Source organism: Microcebus murinus, chromosome 17 (genome assembly GCF_040939455.1).
Source record: "Microcebus murinus isolate Inina chromosome 17, M.murinus_Inina_mat1.0, whole genome shotgun sequence".
NCBI classification, from domain to species: domain Eukaryota; kingdom Metazoa; phylum Chordata; class Mammalia; order Primates; family Cheirogaleidae; genus Microcebus; species Microcebus murinus.
Window position 1 is genome coordinate 53078381 of NC_134120.1, and position 23408 is coordinate 53101788.

At 44.6% G+C, this 23408-nt stretch overlaps 1 protein-coding gene across 1 annotated transcript; it reads left to right on the top strand.

The window, feature by feature from the left end:
- The first annotated feature begins 15265 nt into the window (after nt 1-15265).
- Nucleotides 15266-16760, top strand: LRRC30 (leucine rich repeat containing 30). Its single transcript, XM_012745949.2, has one exon. The coding sequence runs from the start codon at nt 15333-15335 to the stop codon at nt 16236-16238; it is 906 nt and encodes a 301-aa protein (XP_012601403.1). The 5' UTR covers nt 15266-15332; the 3' UTR covers nt 16239-16760.
- The last annotated feature ends 6648 nt before the right edge of the window (nt 16761-23408 follow it).

The following is a 23408-nucleotide window of genomic DNA, read 5'->3' on the forward strand; positions in this document are numbered from 1 at the left end:
GAAATAGCGTTTAATTGGACATAATACCTAACTGCAAAAATTTTAAAGCACTTTCAGTACTTAATCATGAATTCTTTCTATTCCTTTTTCATTGTTTTTAAGGAGAGACTTAATATCTATTACAGTATTAAATCAGTAAATTTTGCAAATGCGTAAATGCATAGTCATTAGACCCGCAGGGATCTCTAAAAGTGTGAAACCAGTTATCGTCCCACCCTCCAGGCTCTTGGTTCTTGCCCTTCAGCTGTGCACAAGACTCACTCCAATGTCTCTGCTCCTGCAGGCCACTCTCCCCTCCAGCCTCAGCCGCCAGCTTCTGCTTGGCCTCCTGACCCCAGCTCATGCCTCCTCTGAATCTTGTCCTGCTCCAGCCCCAGCACAGCTCTTTCCTCCTTCTGTCTGTTCTGTCACAACTTGGACTTGCTTCTGTTGCAGCATGTATAACTTCATACTAAAATAATGTGCTTAGATTTAGAGTAAAATTTCGTTAAGGACATGGACTTGGTCTTCATATCTCCATGTATCCCCAGTTTTGCATTCCCAGGACCTCACACCTGGCCTGCTACAGCAAGGGCTTCGTAAATGCTTGTTGAATGGATGCTCGGGTCCATGTGGCATGAATACACCCGGCTTGCTTCTGATTACTTTGAGCCAGCTGGAAGTTTCAGTTGAGCCAGATCCTTTTATTTTCCCTTTCCTATTCCACAACTGCTTATTCCACGTCAACTTTATTGTCCCATTCACTCATGAACATTACTCTAATTGGCAGCAGTGCTGACTTGAATTTTTCTTTATGATTATAGAAAAATTGTTAATAGTTCAAGGTAACTGATAGGTATAAGAGGATTCATCATACTATTTGTATAATAAAATATTTAGGACATTATTATGACACAAAGTTATAACATTATTAGAAATCAAAGAAAAATGTAAAACTTCATCCACTGAACATCGAAACAAATCCGTTTTTATTTTTCCCTATTTTCTTTCAGTCCTTGCCTATGTATTTATGTAGGTGTTTTTAAGCATAGAGGCATCTTAACTCCCTGTCTTCTAGCTAAGGTGCTGCCACTTAAAAGTCAAGTAACCACCAGTACAATGATGTCCATGGTGATGATGATGGTGATGATTACTTGTGGAGTTCCAACTCTGGGCCAGTGTGGTATACAGTCCATTTATAATCCTCAGAACAAACTGAGGCTCAGAAGGCTAAAAACTTGCCTGAAGTCACAAAACTAGTGAGATAGTAACATCACCATTAATACCGACCAGTCACTTCACTAAGTGCCAGGACCCATGCTAAGCACTTTACCTGCTTTATCTCACTTAAACTGCAAGACCATTATTGTTCTCCCCACCTCCCAGGGGGGAAGTCACTGGCCTAAGGTCACACAGCTTGGCAGAGCTAGGAATTGACAAAGCCCAACTCTTTTTAAATGGCACATAATTGTACACGTTCATGGGGAACAGTATGATGTTTTGATACATTTATACATTGTGTAATGATCAAATCAGGGTAGTTAGCATATCCATCACCTCAAACATCTATCATACCTTTGTGATGAGGACATTCAAAATCCTCTCTTCTAACTATTTTGAAATATACAGTACTTTACTGTTAACTATGGTCACCCTATTGTGCAATAAACACCAGAACTTATTCCTCCTATTTAACTATAACTCTCTTTATCCCACCTTCCCCATTACCCTCTCGTTTCACAGTTTTTGGTTTAAAGTCTGTTTTACCTGATGTAAATATAGCGACTCCTGTTTTCTTTCAGTTCCCATTTGCGTGAAATATCTTTTTCCATCCCTTCACTTCACATGTGAGGTACATTTCTCTAGGTAGCATTTAGCTCGGTCTTTTGTTGTTGTTAATCCATTCAACTATTCTATGTCTTTTAATTGGAAAACCTAATCCATTTACATTCAAGGTAATTACTGATAGGTAAGGGCTTATTACTGCTATTTTGTTACTTGTTGTCTAGCTGTCTTGTGGATCTTACACTTATTGTCTTTTGGTGGTTAAGTGATTTTTTTGTACTAGTATATTTTTTAATGCTTGTTTTTTATAGGTTGATGCAAAAGTAATGGTGGTATTAGCATTGTTGAAATTTGCCATTTGATATTGAAATTTTTTTTTTTTTTTGAGACAGAGTCTCACTCTGTTGCTCGGGCTAGAGTGCTGTGGTGTCAGCCTAGCTCACAGCAACCTCAAACTCCTGGGCTCAAGCAATCCTTCTGCTTCAGCCTCCCGAGTAGCTGGGACTACAGGCATGAGCCATCATGCCTGGCTCATTTTTCCCATATATTTTTAGTTGTCCAGATAATTTCTTTCTATCTTTAGTAAAGATGGGGTCTCGCTCTTGCTCAGGCTGGTTTGGAACTCCTGACCCTGAGCGATCCTCCCACCTCTGTTGGGAAAATATGATTGAGGAATTAATGAAATGTGGCCCATAAGATCATTATTTTTGTATAACCCAATATTACTATATTAAAGACAGAAACAGGAGTTTGCAGGGTTTTGCCCTGAAGGAAAATGTGGACTTGGTGGTTCACTTATTAGAGGCTGCTATCATGGGAGAGCTCTCCAATCTCCGGTAGCGATGTTTTCCAGGAAGGCTTCCGGTATCTCAAAATCTGTGAGCTTCCCTGTGTCTTGAAAGATAAGACAAGGCAAATATGGCCCACAGGATGGGAGCCGGAGACAGTGAGTGCACTTTGCCCAGAGAAGTGCCCCGGTGGTTATAAACAACCTGTTTTATAGAGATGGACTTCTGGCTCTCTCCTGTCTATCTACCTTTAAGTCCACCATAACTAATCAAAGAAATATTGAGTCACTATACCTCTTTTGTTTTATCTTTTTAAATTGACAACTACCTCTTAAAACTTAGAAGTTAGCCCCTGAAGGACTTTGTACCTATTTGTTCACCTAGATAGATTAGAAGCCCCTTGAGAGGACTTTTGACCCTGACCCACCACCTGTATCCCCTAGCAACTGCATTCCCTGATATGCAAATATGTTACTTTGACAACTGGTAATTGTCTGTGATTATAAAAACCTGTATGAATCTAACCATATTGCTGGCGTTTGTGGAGTTACGCCAGTCCCCTAGGTACTCCCTGCTGTGTTATATCTAATCTTTATATATATATAAAACTATAAGCTGTAACTTAGTCTCTGTGTATTCTTTTATTTCTCTCTGTTGCCTATCAATTTCCTATCCTCTGTGGCGACCCCTATCTTAGCGACTTGGCTCTGCGGGGAGAAGTAGCTAATCTCCTCTCTGGCCTGCCTCAAATGCTACTCTAGCCCCGCCCACCTCGGCCTCCCAGAGTGCTAGGACTACAGGCGTGAGCCACCGTGCCCAGCCGGAATACATTCTTAAATAAATGGATTATGTTATATGTCATTTGAATGCACATATCTTGCTTTATGATTTTTTGCTAATGACTTATTACTTGCTGTTTATTTTATATTTATTTTAGACTATGGAAATGATGGTAGACAAAAAACAAATTCGAGCAATTTTCTTATTTGAGTTCAAAATGTGTGGTAAAGCAGCAGAGACAACTTGCAACATCAACAACACATTTGGCCCAGGAACTGCTAAAGAACGTACAGTGTAGTGGTGGTTCAAGAAGTTTTACAAAGGAGACGAGAGCCTTGAAGATGAGGAGCTCAGTGGTCGGCCATCAGAAGTTTTCTACCATCAATTGAGAACAGTCATCAAAGCTGATCCTCTTACAACTGTAGGGCAGAGGAAGGGCAGAGGAATTTGTAGGACAGAGGAAGGGCAGAAGAATTCTTCCAATTGTCGGGAATTTACTTGGGTGGGGCAATGAGCTAACCGCAAACTTTTGCTTCTGGTCATTGCTTGCTTGCTACACCGCTGTAGGGGGAATTATGGGATGAGGTCATTGAAGCACGGGCAACTGGCCCATCAGGCAATAGAGGGCAACCAACCTGCCAATTATTTCAAAAGGCAAAAGTGGGCAACCAATCATTTTAAAGGTCAACACATGATCCATGCGTAGTCAGCTTGTGAGCAGCTTGTGCACCATGGGGATAAAAGGCATGCTGTTGTTCCGGTCGGGGTCCTTGCCTGCGAGAGTGGCCACTGCGTTGGCGCTCTGGGGCTTGGACCCTGACTAGCCAGAAAATAAACCTCCTCTTGTGTGATTGCATCCTCAATGTCTCTGCTTTTCTGTCCGGTGGGGCTGTGGAAGGTCGGTCCCTAACAACAACTACACAAGAAGATGCTAAAGAACTCAATGTTGACCATTCTATGGTCATTTGGCATTTGAAGCAAATTGGAAAGGTGAAAAAGCTTGATAAGTGGGTGCCTCATGAGTTGACATAAAGTAAAAAATTCATCATTTTGAAGTGTCATCTTCTCTTATTGTACACAGCAACAACGAACAATTTCTTGATTGGATTGTGATGTGTGATGAAAAGTGGATTTTATATGACAACTAGAGACAACCAGCTCAATGGTTGGACCAAGAAGAAGCTCCAAAGCACTTCCCAAAGGCAAACTTGCACCAAAAAAAGGTCATGGTCACCTTTGGTGGTCTGCTGCTGGTCTGATCCACTACAGGTTTCTGAATCCCTGAGAAGTATGCTCAGCAAATGGATGAGATGCACCAAAAACTGCAACGCCTGCAGCTGGCATTGGTCAACAGAAAGGGCCCAATTCTTCTCCACAACAACTCCTGACCACACTTCGCACAACCAATGCTTCCAAAGTTGAATGAATTGGACTACGAAATTTTGTCTCATCCTCCATATATATGAACCTGACCTCTTGCCAGCTGACTACCACTTCTTTAGGCATCTCGACAACTTTTTGCAGGGAATATACTTCTATAACAAGCAGGATGTAGAAAATGTTTTCCCAGAGTTCATGGAATCCTAAAGCATGGATTTTTATGTTACAGGAATAAACAAACTTATTTCTCATTGGCAACAATGTGTTCATTGTAATTGTTCCTATTTTGATTAATAAATATGTGTTTGAGCCTAATTATAATGATTTAAAATTCGTGCTCCAAAACAACAATTACTTTTGCACCTACCTTAATATTTTTTGTGTATTTATAACAGGTTTTTGCTTTGTGGTTACCATCAGGCCTACAATAAACATCTCATAGTTATAACAAGTTATTTTTAACTGATAACACCTTAACTCAAAAAAAAAGATCTCAAAAAAAATCTCAAAAAAAAGAAACAAACAAAAAATTGTGCATTTTAACTCTATTCTCCCTCTACATTTTGAATTTTTGATGTCACAATTTACATCTTTTCATATTGTCTCTGTCTTAAGAAATTACTGTATTTATTAATATTTTTAATACTCTTGTTTTTAGTCTTCATACTAAACATATAAGTGGTTTACATACCATGATTATAACATAAGAATATTCTGAATTTTTCTTCATATTTACTTTTACCTGTGAGTTTTTACCTTCAGATGTGTTCTCATTACATGTTATCATCCTTTTCTTTAAGTTTGAAGGACTCTCTATAGCATCTCTTGTAAGACATGTCTGGTGGAGACAAGTTCCCTTGGTTTTTGTTTGTCTGAGAAAGTCTTTATCTCTATTTCAATTCTAAAGGTTAGCTTTGCTGGGTACAGTATTCTTGATTGTCAGGTTTTTTTTTTTTTTTTTCCTTCAGCACTCCAAAAATATTATCCCACTCCCTCTTGGCCTGCAAAGTGTCTGCTGAGAATTCTATTGTCAAGCATAATGGAATTCCCTTATATGTTATTTACTTCTTTTCTCTTGCTGCTTTCAGAATCCTCTCTTTTTGACCTTTGAGAATTTGTTTATAATACGTGTTGGGGTAGTCTTATTTGGGTTGAATTTGATTGGTGACCTTTGTCCTCCCTACCTGGACATTTATATTTTTCTTCAGGTTTGGAAATTTTTCTGTTATTATTTCTTTGAATAAGCCTCCTACTCTTTTATCTTTCTCTGTTCCCTCTTGAACTCCAAAGACCTAAATATTTGCTTTTATTGATGCAATTCCATAGGTCCTATAAGCTTTAGTTGCTCCTTTTCATTTCTTTTTCTTTTGTCTCTCCTGACTGTGTATTTTCAAATAGCCTGTCTTTGAGCTCACTGATTCTTTCTTGGCTCAATCACTTCTGCTATTGATGATGTCCATTGCATTTTTTAATTTTGTTCATTGTTTATTGCTCCAGAATTTCAGTTTTTAAAAATTATTTCAATATTTCTGTTAAATTTCTCTGATAAATATCTGAATTGTTTTTCTGTGTTTTCTTGAAGTTCAGTGAACTTCCTTAATGAAGAAATGTTTAATTTCTTTTCTGTAGATCACACATCTCCATGTCTTTTGGTTCCATCGCTGGTGCCTTGTTTTATCTTTCAGGTGACATTATAATTCCCTGATTGTTCTTGGTGCTGTGGATGTACATCGATGTCTGTGCATTGAATAGTTAGGTATTTATTCCAGTCTTCCCAGTCTGGCTTTGTTTGTGCCCATCCTTCAGTGGGCCTGTTCAGGAATCTAAGCAGACTGTTACCTGGGCCTGACTGCTGCAGCCATTTCAGCACTAGAGGGAGCCCTAAGCCCAGGTTTACTCTGTAGCTCACGAGGGCTCCAAGGTTAGCTCCGTGCCCCAGGTGGAATGGTCGTGGGGAAGACCCAAGGATGGTATTCAGGCTGTGTGGGAAAGCTGGCTGGGGACCCAAGTCCAGAAGCCTGTCCTGCTGGCCCAGAGAGGTGTACATTTCCTGGCAGATCCCTGCATAGGTAGATAATTCCTCAACTGCAGCAAGAGGAGATGGAGTCAAGACTGAACCCCCTCCGAGTTTACTATTGGATGATGGTGGGCAAGCACATCCCACAGGTGCAGATGTACGCACTTCCAAACAGTTTTTTACACAGGCAGGGGAGTTCCCTGGCTGCAGTGAGAGGGACTGGAGCTGATACTGAGCCCCCTCAGAATCCGCAGTGGGATGGAAGCCAGTGAACTTGCCCCAGGGGCCCACACATATGCAGACAAAGCCCAACTCTTAACCAAGGATTTGAAACTGATTTGGAACCCCTCTAACTCCAGGACCTCTGCTCTTTTTTGCTCTTCCTCACCATCTCGATGGAGAGGAGATTTTTTTTTAAACTAACATAGTCCAGAACAAATATAAAATTAAAATAATTAATAAGTAGTTCGGGGAGTTTTTAAATGATATTCCCAGTTATAATTTATCAAACACGTACGTTACATACACATTATGCATATTTTAATCTTCCTTTCCAAGAGGCCTAGATCCGAGATTGGAACTGAACAGTTTGTCTACTTGACAGAACTTAGTCTCTCTGCTTTTTTCCCCTCAGCCATTTATCAATTTATTATCCTAAAATGTCACAATAATTTAAGACTTCTTAAAACGAGACTTGATGTTTAATAAAGCTCTACTACTTTGGTCTGAGGATATTATGTAGAATCTAATTTCTCTTAAATTCATGACCTTGCCTTCTGATATAAACTTAACGTGCAGAATGATGATTTGGTATTTAATTACTATCTCAACTTTGAATCAACGCATCTTTTTATTTCACCTTTTCTTCAGTGCTATGAAGCACGACGCGTGCTGTGATGGATCAGGACAAATGAGCAGGACTCTAAGAGCCCTCACTGGTGGCTCGGCTCCATTGGAGACAAACAGGAAGATACAGAACAACCGACACGTGGAGGACCAGGGTTAGCCCAACAAATGGATTTCCTGAGAGGAAAATGTGCAGAATAACAAAATGAATCTCTTTCTAGAAGAACTCGTTTAGAAGCTAAATTTGAATTTGCTGAAATGTTTTAATAAAATGCAGCTGGCCAGCAAAAGGTAGACTCAATGTTTTCTTAGAGTTGCACCAGTCCTATAATTTCTGTGTCTTGTTCTGAGACAGGTTAGAGCTGTTGACGTTCAGACTTTGAAGAGGTGAAATGGTCTTGCTCGTGGGGTCTCTTTACCTGATTGGGGAATGCCAGCAGAATAATTCTGGGTAAATAGAAGTTCCATACCAACTGACAAGCCAGGGAAGTTTTACTTACGTTTCTGGTCATATGGGTCACATGTGATAGATACATGATGTGTGTGTGTGTGTGTGTATGTGCGCACGTGTGTGCTTGTGCGTATGTGATGGAGAGACAGTAATCCTCTCAAAATAGAGTGGCCTTGATTCATAAATAAGAGGAGACAGTAGGGGAGGAGCCAGGACTCACTGACCAGGTACTACAGCTGAGGCGATACCCTAGGCTCAAGGGAAATAAATAGTGAAGAATAAGATTTAGCTCCAGCCCTAAAAAATGTATTTATAGTCTAGTGGAGGACATTGACACAAACGACAGTGATTCCCATATGGCAGAATTTCTCAACCCTGCAATATTGGGAGTTCGAGCTGGGTAATTCTTTGTCGTGGACACTGTCCTGGGCATTGCAGGACGCTAGCAGCACCCCTGGCCTCCACCTACTCTATGTCAGTGGCACCACCCTCACAGTTGATGACAAAACATATCTCCAGATGTTGCCAAACGTCCTGTGAGGGGCAAAATTGGCCCAGTATAGATACGGGGTGACGAGTGCTGTGACAAAGGTAAGTCAAGGATGCTCTGGGAAGAGAGGAAGGACACCCAGATGGCCCTGGAGGAAGGTAGGTGGTCAGGGAAGGCTTCCTGAAAGAGGTGGCACTGTGTCTTGTGTGGAAGCATGTGCAGTGTGGGCCATGTGGAGCAAGGGGTCAGCATGAGCAAAGGGACAGAGTGTGAGACCCCAAGGAGTGTGTAGAGAGCCAGCTGCTACCTCAGTGCTGCTAGCATGTGTGTAACCAGTATCTGCACAGACAGTCGGTGGGCACAGGTAAGGCAACCTAGGGCCATTAGGCGATGGGCTGATGTCGAGCAGACTTCTAGAACACTCCGGCCACAGGAGGAGGGAGGGATTACAGCGTGTGGGGTGCTGGGTTACTCGCTCTGCTTATGTCATTCCATTTAGTCCTCACGACGGGCCTGGGCTGAGGAAGCACGGTTGCCCCGTTTACAGGGGAGGACGTCGCGGGCTGAGCACCCCTGTCTGGTCAGAGCTGGGGCTGCAGCCTCCTCTTACGGATGACTGGGACTGGGCTTGCGGCGGTGAAATCGGGGCTCCGTGGCAGCCCAGCGCAGGCTGTGGGGGGTGCTCCCGAGGGACACGAGCAGACACGTATCAAAACACAGCAGCAAAGCAGCAGTGAAAGGCAAACAGGGTATCCAGGTGCCTTTCGTGTTGTTTCTTCCTCACTTCAAACTCGATGGGCCCGAATATTTGTTCATTTCAGTGAGCATTTATTGATCACCTACTGTGTCCTCAGGATGGCTCCAGGGCCCTGGGGGAGACAAGCAGCTTGAAATCTGTTGGGGCCAGCAGCACATGCGAGCTGAACGAACAGCGACACAGCGAACCACTGAGGACGCACGGTTTCAGAAGAGAATCTTGACTTACGGAGAAAAGCAGTTCAATTCCAATCTCCCTGGGAACCTGCCCTAAATTTCCTGCACTCTAGAGCGGCGTGCTCGCCCCTGGGGAGTGCTGACTGTGGCCCAGGGTGGCTCAGAGGACGGTGTGGGGCAGGAAGGGAGCAGGCTCACCCGTGCCGGGGCCGCACAGCCTGCCCATCTTCCGCGCGGCCTGCCCGGCGTCCTTGCCGAGTGACAAGCCGTGCCCTGCGCGCCGTCTGTACGCTGAGTCGCTGAATTCCCATGGCAACCCCACAGGACAGGGAAAAGCCAAGCACAGGCAAGCTAAGCCGCTTGCCCAAGGTCACACAACCTTTGAGTAATAAACGCAGGCTGGAAACCCGAAGCGGTCAGAGTGCCAGAGCTCGTGACATTAACTGCCGGAACACGCCGCCCGCGCTGCAGTGGCTGCGCTGGAAGGCTGTGGCATGCGCCAGCCAGGAGCCACAGGCCACCTTCTTAAGAGTGGGGGGAGGGGGGAGGGGCATTTATTGAAACTTTAAAATCTGTACCCCCATAATATGCCGAAATAAAATAAAAAAATAAAAAAATAAAAAAAAAATAAAAAAAAAAGAAAGCAGTGTGCAGGGGAAGGCGGGCATCTACATGGGAGAAGGAGAACCAGGGCCAGAACCAGAAGGCCTGGTTTTGCTCCTGATGCTGGTGCTAACTAGTTTCGTAACCTGGAGAGTCCTTTAACCTCAGGGAAGCTCCACTTTCTCGTATTTAACATGAGATTGAAAATATCAACCTCACGAGTCTTAGGAGTATCACATACAACATCTAAAAGTGCCTGAAGCAGCTCCTGGCACTAACGAAATGCTCCGTATAAGTAGGAAGGATGGAACATGAATGAGGGATGCCTCGTAGTTATAGGTTTGGTTGGCCTTGAAGAAAATGGAAAGCTGATAAACAAGGACAAAATAAAAATCGAACACATGGAGAATGTTCAGTGAATGCTTGCCTCCAGGGGCGTGCGTGTAGAATAACTAACTGCCTGGTACAGTTTGGATGTCCCACCCCTGCAAATCTCATGGTGAAATATGGTCCTCAGTGGTGGATGTGGGCCTGGTGGGAGGTGTCTGGGTGACAGGGGCAGATCCCTCATGAATGGCTTGGTGCCCTCTCTGCGGTGTTGATGGAGTTCTGGTTTTATTAGTAAGAGTTCAGGCAAGAGCTGGTTGTTAAAAGGAGCCAGGCACCACCTCCTCCCTCCCTTGCTCCCTCTGTCCCCATGGCACACAACAGCTCCCCCTTCACCTTGCCTTGGTTGGAAGCTCCCTGGAGGCCTCACCAGAAGCAGATGCTGGCGCCATGCTTCTCGTACAGACTGCAGAACTGCGAGCTAAATAAACCTCTTTTGTTTATAAATTATCCAGCCTCAGGTATTTCTTCATAGCAATGCAAAATAGTCTAACACACTACCATTTCTAGAACAACTACCATTTATTGGGTTCCTACCTTGTGCCATCACTGTACCATGGGTCATATACCACCAATAACCATGGCTTAGGAAATCTAGCTATGTACTTTGGGTTTTACATTGCAATGCATTTTGTAGTCCATGCTTAACTGTGGACCATCTGGAGCCACAGTGGTTTAACACAGCCTCTCTGCAGACATCTGCAAAACCCAGCAACAGGCTCTCAGAAGGCATCCCCTGTGTGCTCTCTCCTCGTGCTACTTCCCGCATCCCCGCCACTCTTGCTTCCCTGAGATTGGGCTCCTCAGTGAGCTTTTGTCTCAAGCTCTGCTTTTGAGGAAACCTGGGCTAAGACAGATTTTTTAGAAGTTTTGCTTTTTTTTTTTTTTTTTTGCTAAAACATTGAAATAGATACGCAAAGGAAAAAAGAGCCGGCTGTACAGATGCAAAATGTTAACTGGATTTTCTCTTTATACTTTTTTCTATTTTTAAAATTTTTAATTAGTACGATGTTTATTTTAATGAACTACTTGAACATATACATTCATTTCTTCCTTCTAAAATTAACAGACATGATGTGTAGTTGTAAGTTGAAAAGTAGTAGTGAGAATAAAAAGAATTGTTTTAATAGATATTCCATTAGTGTGAATTCAGGAGTAGCTCGAGATGTTTTCATAACTTGCTATTTTACACTCTCATCATTTCAGTTTTATATGCTTAGGATTAAGGAAATAATCAATGCTGATTTTCATATGTTAAAACAGTCAATTGAAAGATACAGACATGCATTAAACACATTGGGCATATTAATACATTTCAATTATTCTATAGGTTCCTTAGGTTTTAAAGACAATCATGTTACTTATGATGTCCTGGAATTTCAAAAACTTGTCCGACTGTGCTTCATTCTGAGACTTACGTGAGCTGAAATCCAGTCAGAGAGCCCTGAAAAATCTCTTGGCAAAAGTCAAATGTGTGGTCTATGTAATATAGCGAACCCTAAGGCCAAAAGCATCCCCCGTTACTGTTTATTCCTTAGGACCAATATCAGAGCTACCAAAATCAAAGCTGTCTTGGATTTCTCATGCTTTCACCAGAAAAGAGGTTAAACATGACGTCGTGTTCCTCACCAGTGGCCTCATCTATGGCGAGAACCAGACTGGGAGAGGGGGAGGGGGCTCTGGGCCTTCCTCCCCCCCACACAGCCCGTTTCACAGATGAACAAACTAAGACCCAGAGATGAGTATCCTGTCAGTGAACTACCTGCCGACAGGATGACCATGATCCACTAAGTGGGCAGTATTTACATTTCAAAAAATTAGAACCAACCAAGTCAGCTAGTCACATAGTGCATCAATTTGATATATGAAAACCTCACTGGAGAAGACCTGAATTGAGAAGACCTGAACTCTTTTTGGAGGCCTTAAATCCATTACTCCAAAGTTTTCTGCAATGATCTTTCAACTTTCGCTCTTCCTAGTTGTGTTGGGGCAGAGCAAGCAGGGTCAATGCCTAATCGGGTAGTTCTTTCCACGCGCGAGATGTACAGTCACTTCCTTACCTGCGTCCCCACCAGCCCGGCCGCCTAGCGCCTGGAGGCGGTTACTAGCTGCAGAGCCAGACTAACTGGGGTTGAATCCTGGTTCTGCCATTGACAAGTCATTGACCTTGGGCAAGTGACTTGATTTTGCATACGTAACTGGACCTTTACTCATTTGTAAAACGAAGATCATTTTTATACCCATCTGCATGTGAAGTGCCTAGTACAGTGACTATCACATAATAAACATCTGATGAATGTTGGCTAGCAATGTAAGTGCTCAAGTATTTATTGGAAAAAAACATACTGAGGAGGTCAGGCGTGGTGGCTCATGCCTGTAATCCTAGCACTCTGGGAGGCCAAGGCGGGTGGATCTCTCAAGGTCAGGAGTTCGAAACCAGCCTGAACAAGAGCGAGACCCTGTCTCTACTAAAAATAGAAAGAAATTAATTGACCAACTAAGATTACATAGAAAAAATTAGCTGAGCATGGCGCATGCCTATAGTCCCAGCTACTGGGGAGGCTGAGGCAGAAGGATTGCTTAAGCCCAGGAGTTTGAGGTTGCTGTGAGCTAGGCTGACGCCACAGCACTCACTCTAGCCTGGGCAACAAAGTAACACTCTGTCTCAAAAAAAAAAAAAAAGAAAGAAAGATAATCACCACAAAAAACAAAGCTGTGAATTTGTTCTTAAACCATCCCAGCTTTTGCTATTCCTCATATTTCAGTTACTCTAGCAGAATTTCTCATGCTCATGGAAACAATGAGTAAGCATAGCTAACTTTTTTTTTTTTTTGGAAGATAAGATCTCTCTCTGTTGCCCAGGCTGGAGTGCAGTGGCCCGATCATAGCTCACAGCAACCTCAAACTCCTGGGCTCACGTGATCCTCCTGTCTCAGCCTCCTAAGCAGCTGGGACTATAGGCATGTACCACCAAGCCCAGCTAATTTTTTGTACTTTTTCAAATGTAAAGATGGGGTTGGACTATGTTGCCTAGGCTGGTCTTGAACTCCTGGCCTCAAGGGTTCTCCTGCCTTGGCCTCCCAAAGTGCTAGGATTATAGGTGTGAGCCACATCATTTGACCTAATTTTTCTTTTTTATTTTCTTAACAGCAGAACCATATTGTCATATGAAATTTAAATATATAAGGCATGGGCTGCTCCCAAAACTTGGGGTACAAATTTAGCCACATTACTTTTTTTCCTCCAATTAATAGGTAGAACACTCAAGTGCTCCATACAAAGTGTTCAAAGTCTCCACCTTTGTCCAGGCATCCCTGGGCTTGCACAGTGGAAAGGGGTTTCTTTCTAACTCGAGTGGAGAGGGAAGTGGCCTCCCTCCTGCTATTCCTCCTGGGAGGGACATGCAGGTCCCTGGCGGGGCCAGCTGGAGCTCCTGGGTGGTGATGACAGCCTGTGCGGTAGGGTCACAGCAGCACGGCTCTCCAGGATACACAGTTGTCGTGCCCAGGGCTGTGCCCCAGCAAGACCACTGCCAGCAAAAGCCACACACTTCTGGGCTAAGCCAGCCCTCACGTGGACCACGGGGCGTTTTCTCAGAACCTAGGTCTTCACCTTGACATTCCTTCTCCCCTTAATCTGCCAGTTTTAAGGATTTTTCTCTGCAATGTAAATGTGCCTGCCTCCAGCTGTATTGGTTTCCCAGGCCTGCTGTAAAGAAACTGGGTGGCTTAAACAACAGAAATGCATTTTTCTCACACCCCTGGGGGCTAGAAGTCTGAGACCAAGTGCCTGTTTCTTCTGCGGGCTCTCCTTTGGCTCGCAGATGGCTGTCTTCCCCTGCCTTTGCCTGGCCCCGTGTCCAGGCCCAGTCACATTCTGAGGTTCTAAAGGTGAAACTTCAACGTATGAAATTTGGAGGAGGGGAGACAAAGTTCAGCTCATAACACCAGCGATTAAGTCTGCAAACTTAAGGTATACGTTAACTTTTTTAATTCAAGGAAAAGAAATTGTGGGGAGAGGAATGATGTGTAGGTAGGGAGGCCCCATCACACTGTCTTTCCAGGACGGGGGTGCCCCGTGCTTACCTTATGATGAGCCCAAGCTCCCTTGGCTGAAATGGAGCCGGAGGTCCAGACCCCTCCTCCCACGGGCTCCTCACTAAATCACCTCGGACAGGCGCAGTATAAAACCCTCTGGCCTGCAGGACCCCAGGTGTGCAAGCTACTTTTGTTATTTTTTTGCAAATACACCGTTCACCAAAGTTTCTAGCAGGGACGTACGATGTTGTCTGATGATCTTTAGCTTTGGAAACATAACTCCGTCACTAGTATCTAGCCCGGTTACTCTAAAGTTGTCCGGCTGAGTTCCGGCGATTATGCAGACAGAGCGGTGTTTGTGTGGCCGGCTTTATTTTTCCACTTTACTTCTTTTTAGAGATGGGCTCGTTAATCACCCTGCTCAACTGTGATACCCAAGAAAAGCTGAGAGGGTAAAGTTATATGCAGCCTCCCTGTGACCTGTTTGCACATACCAGGTCAATAAAACTCAGGCAGAATGACAGTGACAGCTGCCTTGTGGCATTCAGAGGGAACCGAGCAGTTCTGTTCTGCAGCCTCAGGGAGAGTATATCATTACAGCCCGGCTGCTCGGAAAGAAACCACCTAAACCCATCCTCAGGGACAAGCGACAAGCGCAGCTTCTGCAGCCACCCAGGAGCCCGCCTGGGACACCTGCGAGGCCGGGCCGAGACTCTGCTGCTAGCTCTCTCCACGCTGGGATCTCCCGGCCACAACTCTGTTCTCTCTGCACGCGCGTCCTGCCTGCCACAGCCCGGGCAGGACGAAATCCCCGCCTCGGAGGTGGCCGAGGGGAGCGCCCGGGAGGGAAGGCGCTATGGGGGCCAGGCAGTCACGGGCCAGCTCCAGGGACAAGGGCTCCAAGAGGATGCTGCTCCTGGGGAGGAGACAGAAGTTTTCTCCGTGGGACGACACCCTGCTCTCGGGAAGGGACCCTCGGTCTCTGCTGAAGCGGGGCATGCGCCACGTCAGCTTCAGCCTGGTCACCAAAGGAATGACAGACATCCCCGACTTTCTGTGGGGCTTGTCTGAGGTCCAGAAACTCAATCTGTCTCACAATCAGCTCCGGGTCCTCCCTCCCGAGGTGGGGAAACTGACGCGGATCGTGGTCCTGAACTTGTGCGGGAACCACCTGAGGAGCCTGCCCCGGGAGCTCAGCCTCCTGCAGAGCCTCAAGGTCCTGTTCCTCAACATGAACTGCCTGGCCGAGGTGCCGGCCGAGCTGAGCTTGTGCAGGAGCCTGGAAGTGCTGAGCTTGTCGCACAACTGCCTGTCCCAGCTGCCCGCCAGCTTCGCAGACCTTTCCAGGCTGAGGAAGCTGAACGTCAGCAACAACTATTTCGCTCACATCCCCATCTGTGTGTTCTCGCTGAAGGAGCTGGATTTCTTGCACGTGGGCTCCAATCGCCTGGAAAACATCGCCGAGAGCATCCAGTGCCTGGCCAGCCTGCAGATCTTCATCGCGGAGAGCAACAACATCCACTCCTTCCCCAGGTCGCTCTGCCTCCTCACGAGCCTGGAGCTGCTGAACTTGAACAACAACGACATCCAGACCCTGCCGGACGAGCTGTACCTGCTGCGCGGACTGGCCAAGATCGCGTGGAACCCCATGGACAAAGGGCTGCACATTTCCCACAACCCTCTGGCCAAGCCCCTGCCGGAGCTGGTGGAGGGGGGCCTGGAGATGCTCTTCAGCTACTTGAAGGACAAAAAACACAACTGACGCGGGCACCGCAGGCACGGACGGGAGCCAGCTCCCTGGACTGTCAACTGGGGTACTTCTCTCGTCTAAACTTTCTACTCTTGCCGTTAGTGTCTGTCAGTGCTCTTGTTAATGTTTGCTAAGTCGTTGTGGAACCTTTATCCTAGGCAGGTGTTTGCCTTAACTTTGTATGCTCCTAGTAACCTCCAGGATAATGTCACATGTTCATCTCATGCTATACATAAATTCAAACCTGCCTTTGGTTTTTCTCCAAGGAGAACTAACTGCTCTGAGTCTTCTGAGAAGTAGCGAGACCCAGCTCTCGGAGGAGTGGACAGCAGGTCTGAATTCAATGTAATTCAAAAGTCTAGTATTTGCTAAGTGTGTACTGTGTGCCAAGCATGGTGTGAGGTGTTGGAACCACCTGGTTTCAGATGGTTTCTACCTTGTACTGGCAACCGGTGGCCAGGTGGCAGCAGCAAGACGTGTTCCTCAAACAAGCATTATTTGGGACCAAAAAGCAAGCCAGAGCTGTGCTCTGTCGCCAACGACCAAAACAGGCAGTGCTTTCCCCTGGAGCTCTGGGGGAACGATCATAGAATTTTTTCTCTCAGTAATACACTGCTCATGTTGATGTCTGGTGGTGAGTAACAGAGGTAGCATGATGGCGTTCAGATAATAAACATGAACCAATGTTAATGTGTAGTTTCGACCTTCCTTCCAGTCCTCTCCACCCATCGGCACATCCCCGAACCTCTTTGCTAGAAAAGATCACATTCTTATGCTACTTCTTCTCGTTTACTATAACTGCCCTCTCATAGATAAGCTACTAACTGGGATAATTTGGCCAAAAATGTCCCAGAGGCAGGGAAGAAGAGGTAAGGCCTAGACAAGCCACACAAAAAGTAATTACCATTTCAAAATTCAGAGAAGGGCTGGGTGCGGTGACTCATGCCTGTAATCCTAGCACTCTGGGTGGCAGGTCGGGGTGGAAGGATCGCTCAAGGTCAAGAGTTCCAAACCAGCCTGAGCAAGAATGAGACCCTGTCTCTACTAAACACCAGGACAAGCGATGACAGTGTTCCCACACCAAAGATCGTTGGACCTGATTGCTGGGGTAGCAGCCAAGAGCCCAAATACATTAATATTTCTTCAAAGAATTAGAATGAAAAGATGACAGTGAAGAAAACTCAGTACCTTCAGGTCAGGGATCTACAGAATTATAGTAAACAATATCAAGGCTTGTATAACTTCTTCTTAATTCTCTTAGTTCAGTTCCACTAAACTTATATTTCGTAGCACCTTCTCTAGTCCGGGCACTGGGCTGGGACCAGGAGGAACCACAGCCTGCTCCTTCTCCCAGGAGCTCACAGCTTAGTGAAGGGGACAGACCCACGTGTGCAGCAAGTTGTGATTTCTGCTACGGAGACACAGAAGCAAAGAACAACACGCTGTATGGTGTGGACTTGACTGAGCCCGAGTGTCAGTAACCAAAGAACAGTAAGCAAAGAACACAGTTGGGATGGACCCGTCAAACCCTTCATTCATTGCAGCAACTGAATCCTAATTCCCCCCTGCTCATTCCCTCGCCCCTCTCAGAAAGAGCAGCTGAGGCAGTGAGTAGCTCATTCTCAAGTTCAGAGCATAGGCAAATTTACTGCAGAAACTCACTTTTTAAAGAGCTGCTCTAAAGGGGTCCATATAACTCATTCATAGGAGCAAGTGGTTTTTCCCAACAGACCCCAGAGTCAATTTTCCCATCATAACAGAATGAAGCCAATTCCTGCTGTTATCATCAGATACCACAGTCCATCAGCACATTTGTGCGTGAGCTCCTCTGTTGAACCCTTGCTCGCAGACAGTACCGGTGTCACTTGCAGGCAGCTAGCGCAGTCCCCCCCAGCAGCAACTGGAGGCCTGCGTGTCCCTGCCAGGCACACACAGGTGCACTCCCAAATCCTCCCCCACATTAGCTTGTTGGAGCCAAGACTATTTAAAGACAAGGGTGGAATTCTTACTTGACCTCCTGAATCAGTGGGAAATCGTAGGGCGAGCCTTCCTCTGCAGAACTGGGCAGGTCACTGACTGCAGCTTTGGCCGCAGCGCGCGCAGCTGTCAGACAAACACCGGCAAGTGCCAGGATCATGCCGGCCAGGGGCTGCGGCTGGAGAACCGCTCGGGCTCGCGCTGAATTTCCATGACCTTGCTGTGGGCGGGGGCGCAGGCGGACGGCAGCGCCACACTTGTCCTGCTGAGCAATCATTTTATTGCCTCTCCTCGCCTTTTCAGTCACTTGATCCTACAGTAATTCTACTCCAGGGAAAGAACGTAACCATATTTTGAAGGTGACCCAAGAGCTCATTATACTTTTTATAAGGAAAAAAATGGTATCAATTTGGTTGTCAGCGTTCATTGGTGCCTTTCAAAAGTGTTGTGGTGAGGTTTCCTTTGTTCACACTCAGCATCGAGGAAATCATAAAAGTGTAGCAGTTGCTCGATGTGCTTTAGATATTGATTCTTTGTGAATGCTCCTTTTTATTGATAAAGCGAAGTGCTGAGCAAAAAACTGGCTAACGTGCTTAGTTATTCAAAACACTGACGTGGAGGGAATTTGATATAACCTTCAATGTCTTTGCCGTCAAATTCTACAGTTTGCTGCCTGGCTGTGAAATGCTTCTTCCTTATCTTTTGTATTTCGAATACTGCCACATTTCAAGTAACTCCCAGGTATTTCTAAAGCTTCTGAAATCAAAGCGCTGAGGATGACTGGATCAGCTGCTGAGCATATTTTGCCAAAGAATAACAGCTAATTGGGTGCTTGATGTGGGGAGCTGACTGCTCCCAGTCTTGATGATGTTGTGGTTTTCATGTCACTCAGCTCTCAGGATAGAGGGATCTCAGTGTGTGCTCAGAAGCACCTTGTGAAGCAGTTGCAGCTCCCAAGCATACAATTAAGAAGAAATCCTGTGTTCATAGGAAAGAGAGAAGACTCTGAAAAGACACATCTGCCCAAGGAATAATACTGCTAAATGCATCACACTGCAGGCATATTAGAAAAAAATGTAGTCATTACTTAACTTGTTGACTTAATAAATGGTTAATGGAAGACATGTACTCCATTCTTGGGCTTTAGTTAATAGACTGCCTTTCTGTAGTAACCGAAGACAGAGTGACTTCAGGACTGCACCTGGATTTCACAATGAAGCCGCACTGGTGCTGGAAAGAGATAAAAGAGGAACACTGTCGTTATTTGTAGGATGCATTCGACTAAACCTTTTCCTTTTGGTAATGAATATTGCATTTTGAATGTGTATTTCATGTGCCTCAAAGCATATACTGAATATGCATTTTGATAACCATGCATTAAAAACAGAAGAAGATTAGAGGACCATGGTCCAAGTCACTGGAAAACACATTCAGGTATCAACAGCCTGAGATTATGGGCGACAAGGAGGCCCCGAGGCTGGACTGGTGCTTTTCTCAGTACAATGCATACCTTAGGGGATGTCCTTTGTCTGGTTGGAGATTCTGGTGAAAATAGGTGAAAATAGAAGACAAGTTCAAGAAATGGTCTTAAAAAGAGAAAGAAAAAAAAAAACCAAGCTGCTAAATTAATCCAATATGAAAATACTAAATACTGAATAATGCCATCAGTATCTATTCTCTAGGCATCCCAGTGCTCTCTGTCTTCTTATTTCATAAAAGAATTATTTTCAGCACTCTGCAAGATATACTTGAGAAACACAAAGATACCCAAACTACAGTTAATGTGCAATTAAGTGCTAGTACCTCGAATGTAATTTCTCAGTTATGATTGATCCAAGAACACCAAAATACACCCCCTTCATATATTTTAAGAAAATGAAATAAAATTCAGAGGAACATGAAAGCTATTATAAACAATAATGGGAACAAGCTTGACCTTATTAAGGAAAGAACTCTCTACCAGTGTTTCTTTTAAGTTACCTGGCAATTTACATGTTGAATCCAAAACATTACTGATTTTTTTTTTTAAAGAACAGCATAGTAATTAAAAGGGGAGGCAGAGGGTCTCATGATGGATTTGTAAGGGCCTGGGCGTCATTAGGCAAACATAACCGAGAGCTATTAGCATCCAGCTTGCTGTGCAGATTTTTAAGTAGTGCCATAGGAATCTACTCGCAAGGAGAGAGCTCATTTCCTCTTGCTCCAGACTCGCTCCTTATTTTTGCACAGGATAGAAAATAAAAGCCTAACAAGAGTCATATCAAAGTATTTCCAAAACTCTTGGGAGAAACATCCATTATGAAAAGTACAAGACTCTGAGGCTATGCACTGGAGCTGTTGATGGAACATTGTTTAATCGCCTGTATTTTTTGGCATTGGGTGACTTGGGTTCCTCAGAAGTCTGTGTGCCTGGACACGACATTTCAGGGAAGTCTCTGTGCTCTTCTGGTCTCCTCAAGGTCATGCCCACCACCCCATGCACTCACGTGAGGAGAGGCTCTGAGGAGCGTGTCGAGCGTGCACGCAAGTGTCCCGAAAGACCTTGCACGTGCTGGGCGCGTGGCTACAGGACAAGCTCTCCCCCAACCCCACGGGCAAAGGAGTGAGGCTCAGCTAAGCACAAGGCAATACTGTGAGGACAACTGTGCGAAGAGGTGTGTAGATGGGCGCAAAGGCATTTGGGTGAGATCATGGGATGGCTGAGACTCTGTGTGGCTGACATGGAGTGGGGCACATGCAATCAGGCACGAGGGTTACAGACCCACCAGTTCCTTTGCTTAATATGTCTTGATGGAGAATTTGTGAGTCCCGCTGTGTCAGAGCAGTCTGTGTTATATTAATAACACCTTTGAGGCATTTGTCTTTTTTTTTCTCTACCAGAATCTTAGCTACTGGGCAGGCACATGGCAGGAGAGGTGAGCACGGTGACACCGTGTGTCCTGGGTTCGAGAGGAACTCCCGAGCCTCTCCTGTAGCATGACAGGCCAGGGTCCTCCCCGAGGGTTCTGAAAGGACCCTGAGTTGTCTTTAGCGCTGGCTGTCATCAGAACCCCCAGTGGAACTTCACAGAAAGAATGCCCTGGGCCTCGATTTGAGAGATTCTGATGTAGTTGGTCTGGGGGAGACCCCGGCTTCTCACTCGGTTGGAAACTCCGTAGGTAATGCCGCTGCTCACTCTGCGTTGAGAAGTGCTGACCCGAGCTCTTACCTAAACAGACAAGAGGCTGCGTGGGGCCTCGCCATCGAAAGAGGCCAGTGAGAGGGGGCAGGCTCTGGACCTGGTCGGCAGACCGGAGCCCTGCCCTGCCCGCTGATTGGACTCATCTGGGCACTTGTTAAAAATGTAGTGCACGGGTCCCTTTGGTGTGTTTTCAGATTCTGTGTGCTGAGGGTAGGGCCTGGCGTGTATGGGTCTAACAAACACCCCTTACTATGCTGCTCAACAAACACCCCATACTGTGCTACCATAAGACAGACTGAAGAAAACCTGCTCTAGAGGAATTTGTGCCCCCTGGAAAATGTAAAGCTCTGGTTCCTAGATCCAGCCGTTCCCTGCGTGCTGCAGATTTCCCTGGCTCTCTGCCACTGGAGACTGAACTCCCTAAGGACTGCTATCTTCAAATCCAGTGTAGGGGAGATGACAACGTATCGAATGAATGAATGAGAGAGTGCATGAGTATGCACAGATCACCTCTCTGGGCCTCAGTTTTTCATACAGTGAGGCAATTGAACTCACTTCAAAGTGAACTCACTTCAAGCTCCTTTCAGCTTTTAATTTCTACGACTGCATTTTTTTTTTTTTTTTTTTTTTTTTTTTTTACTTTGCCTTCCTCTTATTTAATGCTTCAGTCAATAGACACCACCTGGGCTTATAATTGTTGTGATTACTCAAGAAAAATAAAAAACTTTGTACAAAGGAGATGGGTCAAGATCAGTATGGATGCTTTAATATCTCCTTGCAGCACCACAGATAAAGTAATTTTAATTTTGGTTGATGTTCAAAAGTATAAAAAGAGCTTGGCCTGTATTGAGGAGGGCTATAGGAGTTTACAGACCCACAAACTGCTTTGATTGCATCTCTAATAGTTTATTGGTTTGGAGGTACTGAGGGAAGAGTCTATTTGGCTTTGTTGATTAACAACTTCTCTGATTTATGTTTCTGGAAGAGATGAAATGCCTAATTATCTGTTTTTTCTAAAAACAAAAATAAAAAAATAAAAGAAGCACTTCATTGGATTTAATTCAATAGTATGATTTGGGCACTTAGAATGGAAATCTTTCCTCTTTTTTTTTTTTTTTTAAAGGATAGCATATTGTGAAGTTTGAGTTGAAGAAATCTTATAATAAAATTCACACTCCTCCATACCCCTTCCTTTTCCATATCCACATGTGAGTTAAATTTGATTTTTGCTATAAATTTTCAAAAGAACTTCTGCAAATGAACACACATGAAGCGCAAAATCACTCTTCCTTAAGTATCTTTGATTCTTAATAATATTGTTCTTTCTCCATCTCCACTATATTTATTTATTTATTTATTTAGAGACAGAGTCTCACTTTGTAGCCTGGGCTAGATTTCTGTGGCATCAGCCTAGCTCACAGCAAACTGAAACTTCTGGGCTCAAGCAATCCTACTGCCTCAGCCTCCCAAGTAGCTGGGACTACAGGCATGTGCCACCATGCCCGGCTCATTTTTTATACATATTTTTAGTTGCCCAAATAATTTCTTTCTATTTTTAGTAGAGATGGGGTCTTGCTCTTTCTCAGGCTGGTTTGGAACTCCTGACCTTGGGTGATCCTCCCACCCCTGCCTCCCAGAGTGCTAGGATTATAGGCATGAGCCACCGCACCCGGCTTACCTCCACTGTTTTATTCAAAGCCACAAACCGATGTTATCTACATTGTAGAAACCAGAAATTAATGACTTTAATTTGTTTTTGATTAGCCTTAAGAGAGTAAGTTACAATTGTGTTTGATAAGAATTTTTGAATAATCTTGTTGCCATAAGTACTTTGAGAATTCAAAATACAGTCTTGGTATTACTCTCCTCAGCCAAGATATATGAGAAGATTAAGGATTTTCATTCTAGAAATCACAGGAATAGTATAAACAAAGAATTAATCCAAGAAGAATAAAAGTCTTCTTTATGTTTTAATCTTTTATATTCTCTTATTATCATGACTAAATTTCTATCATAGATAACAA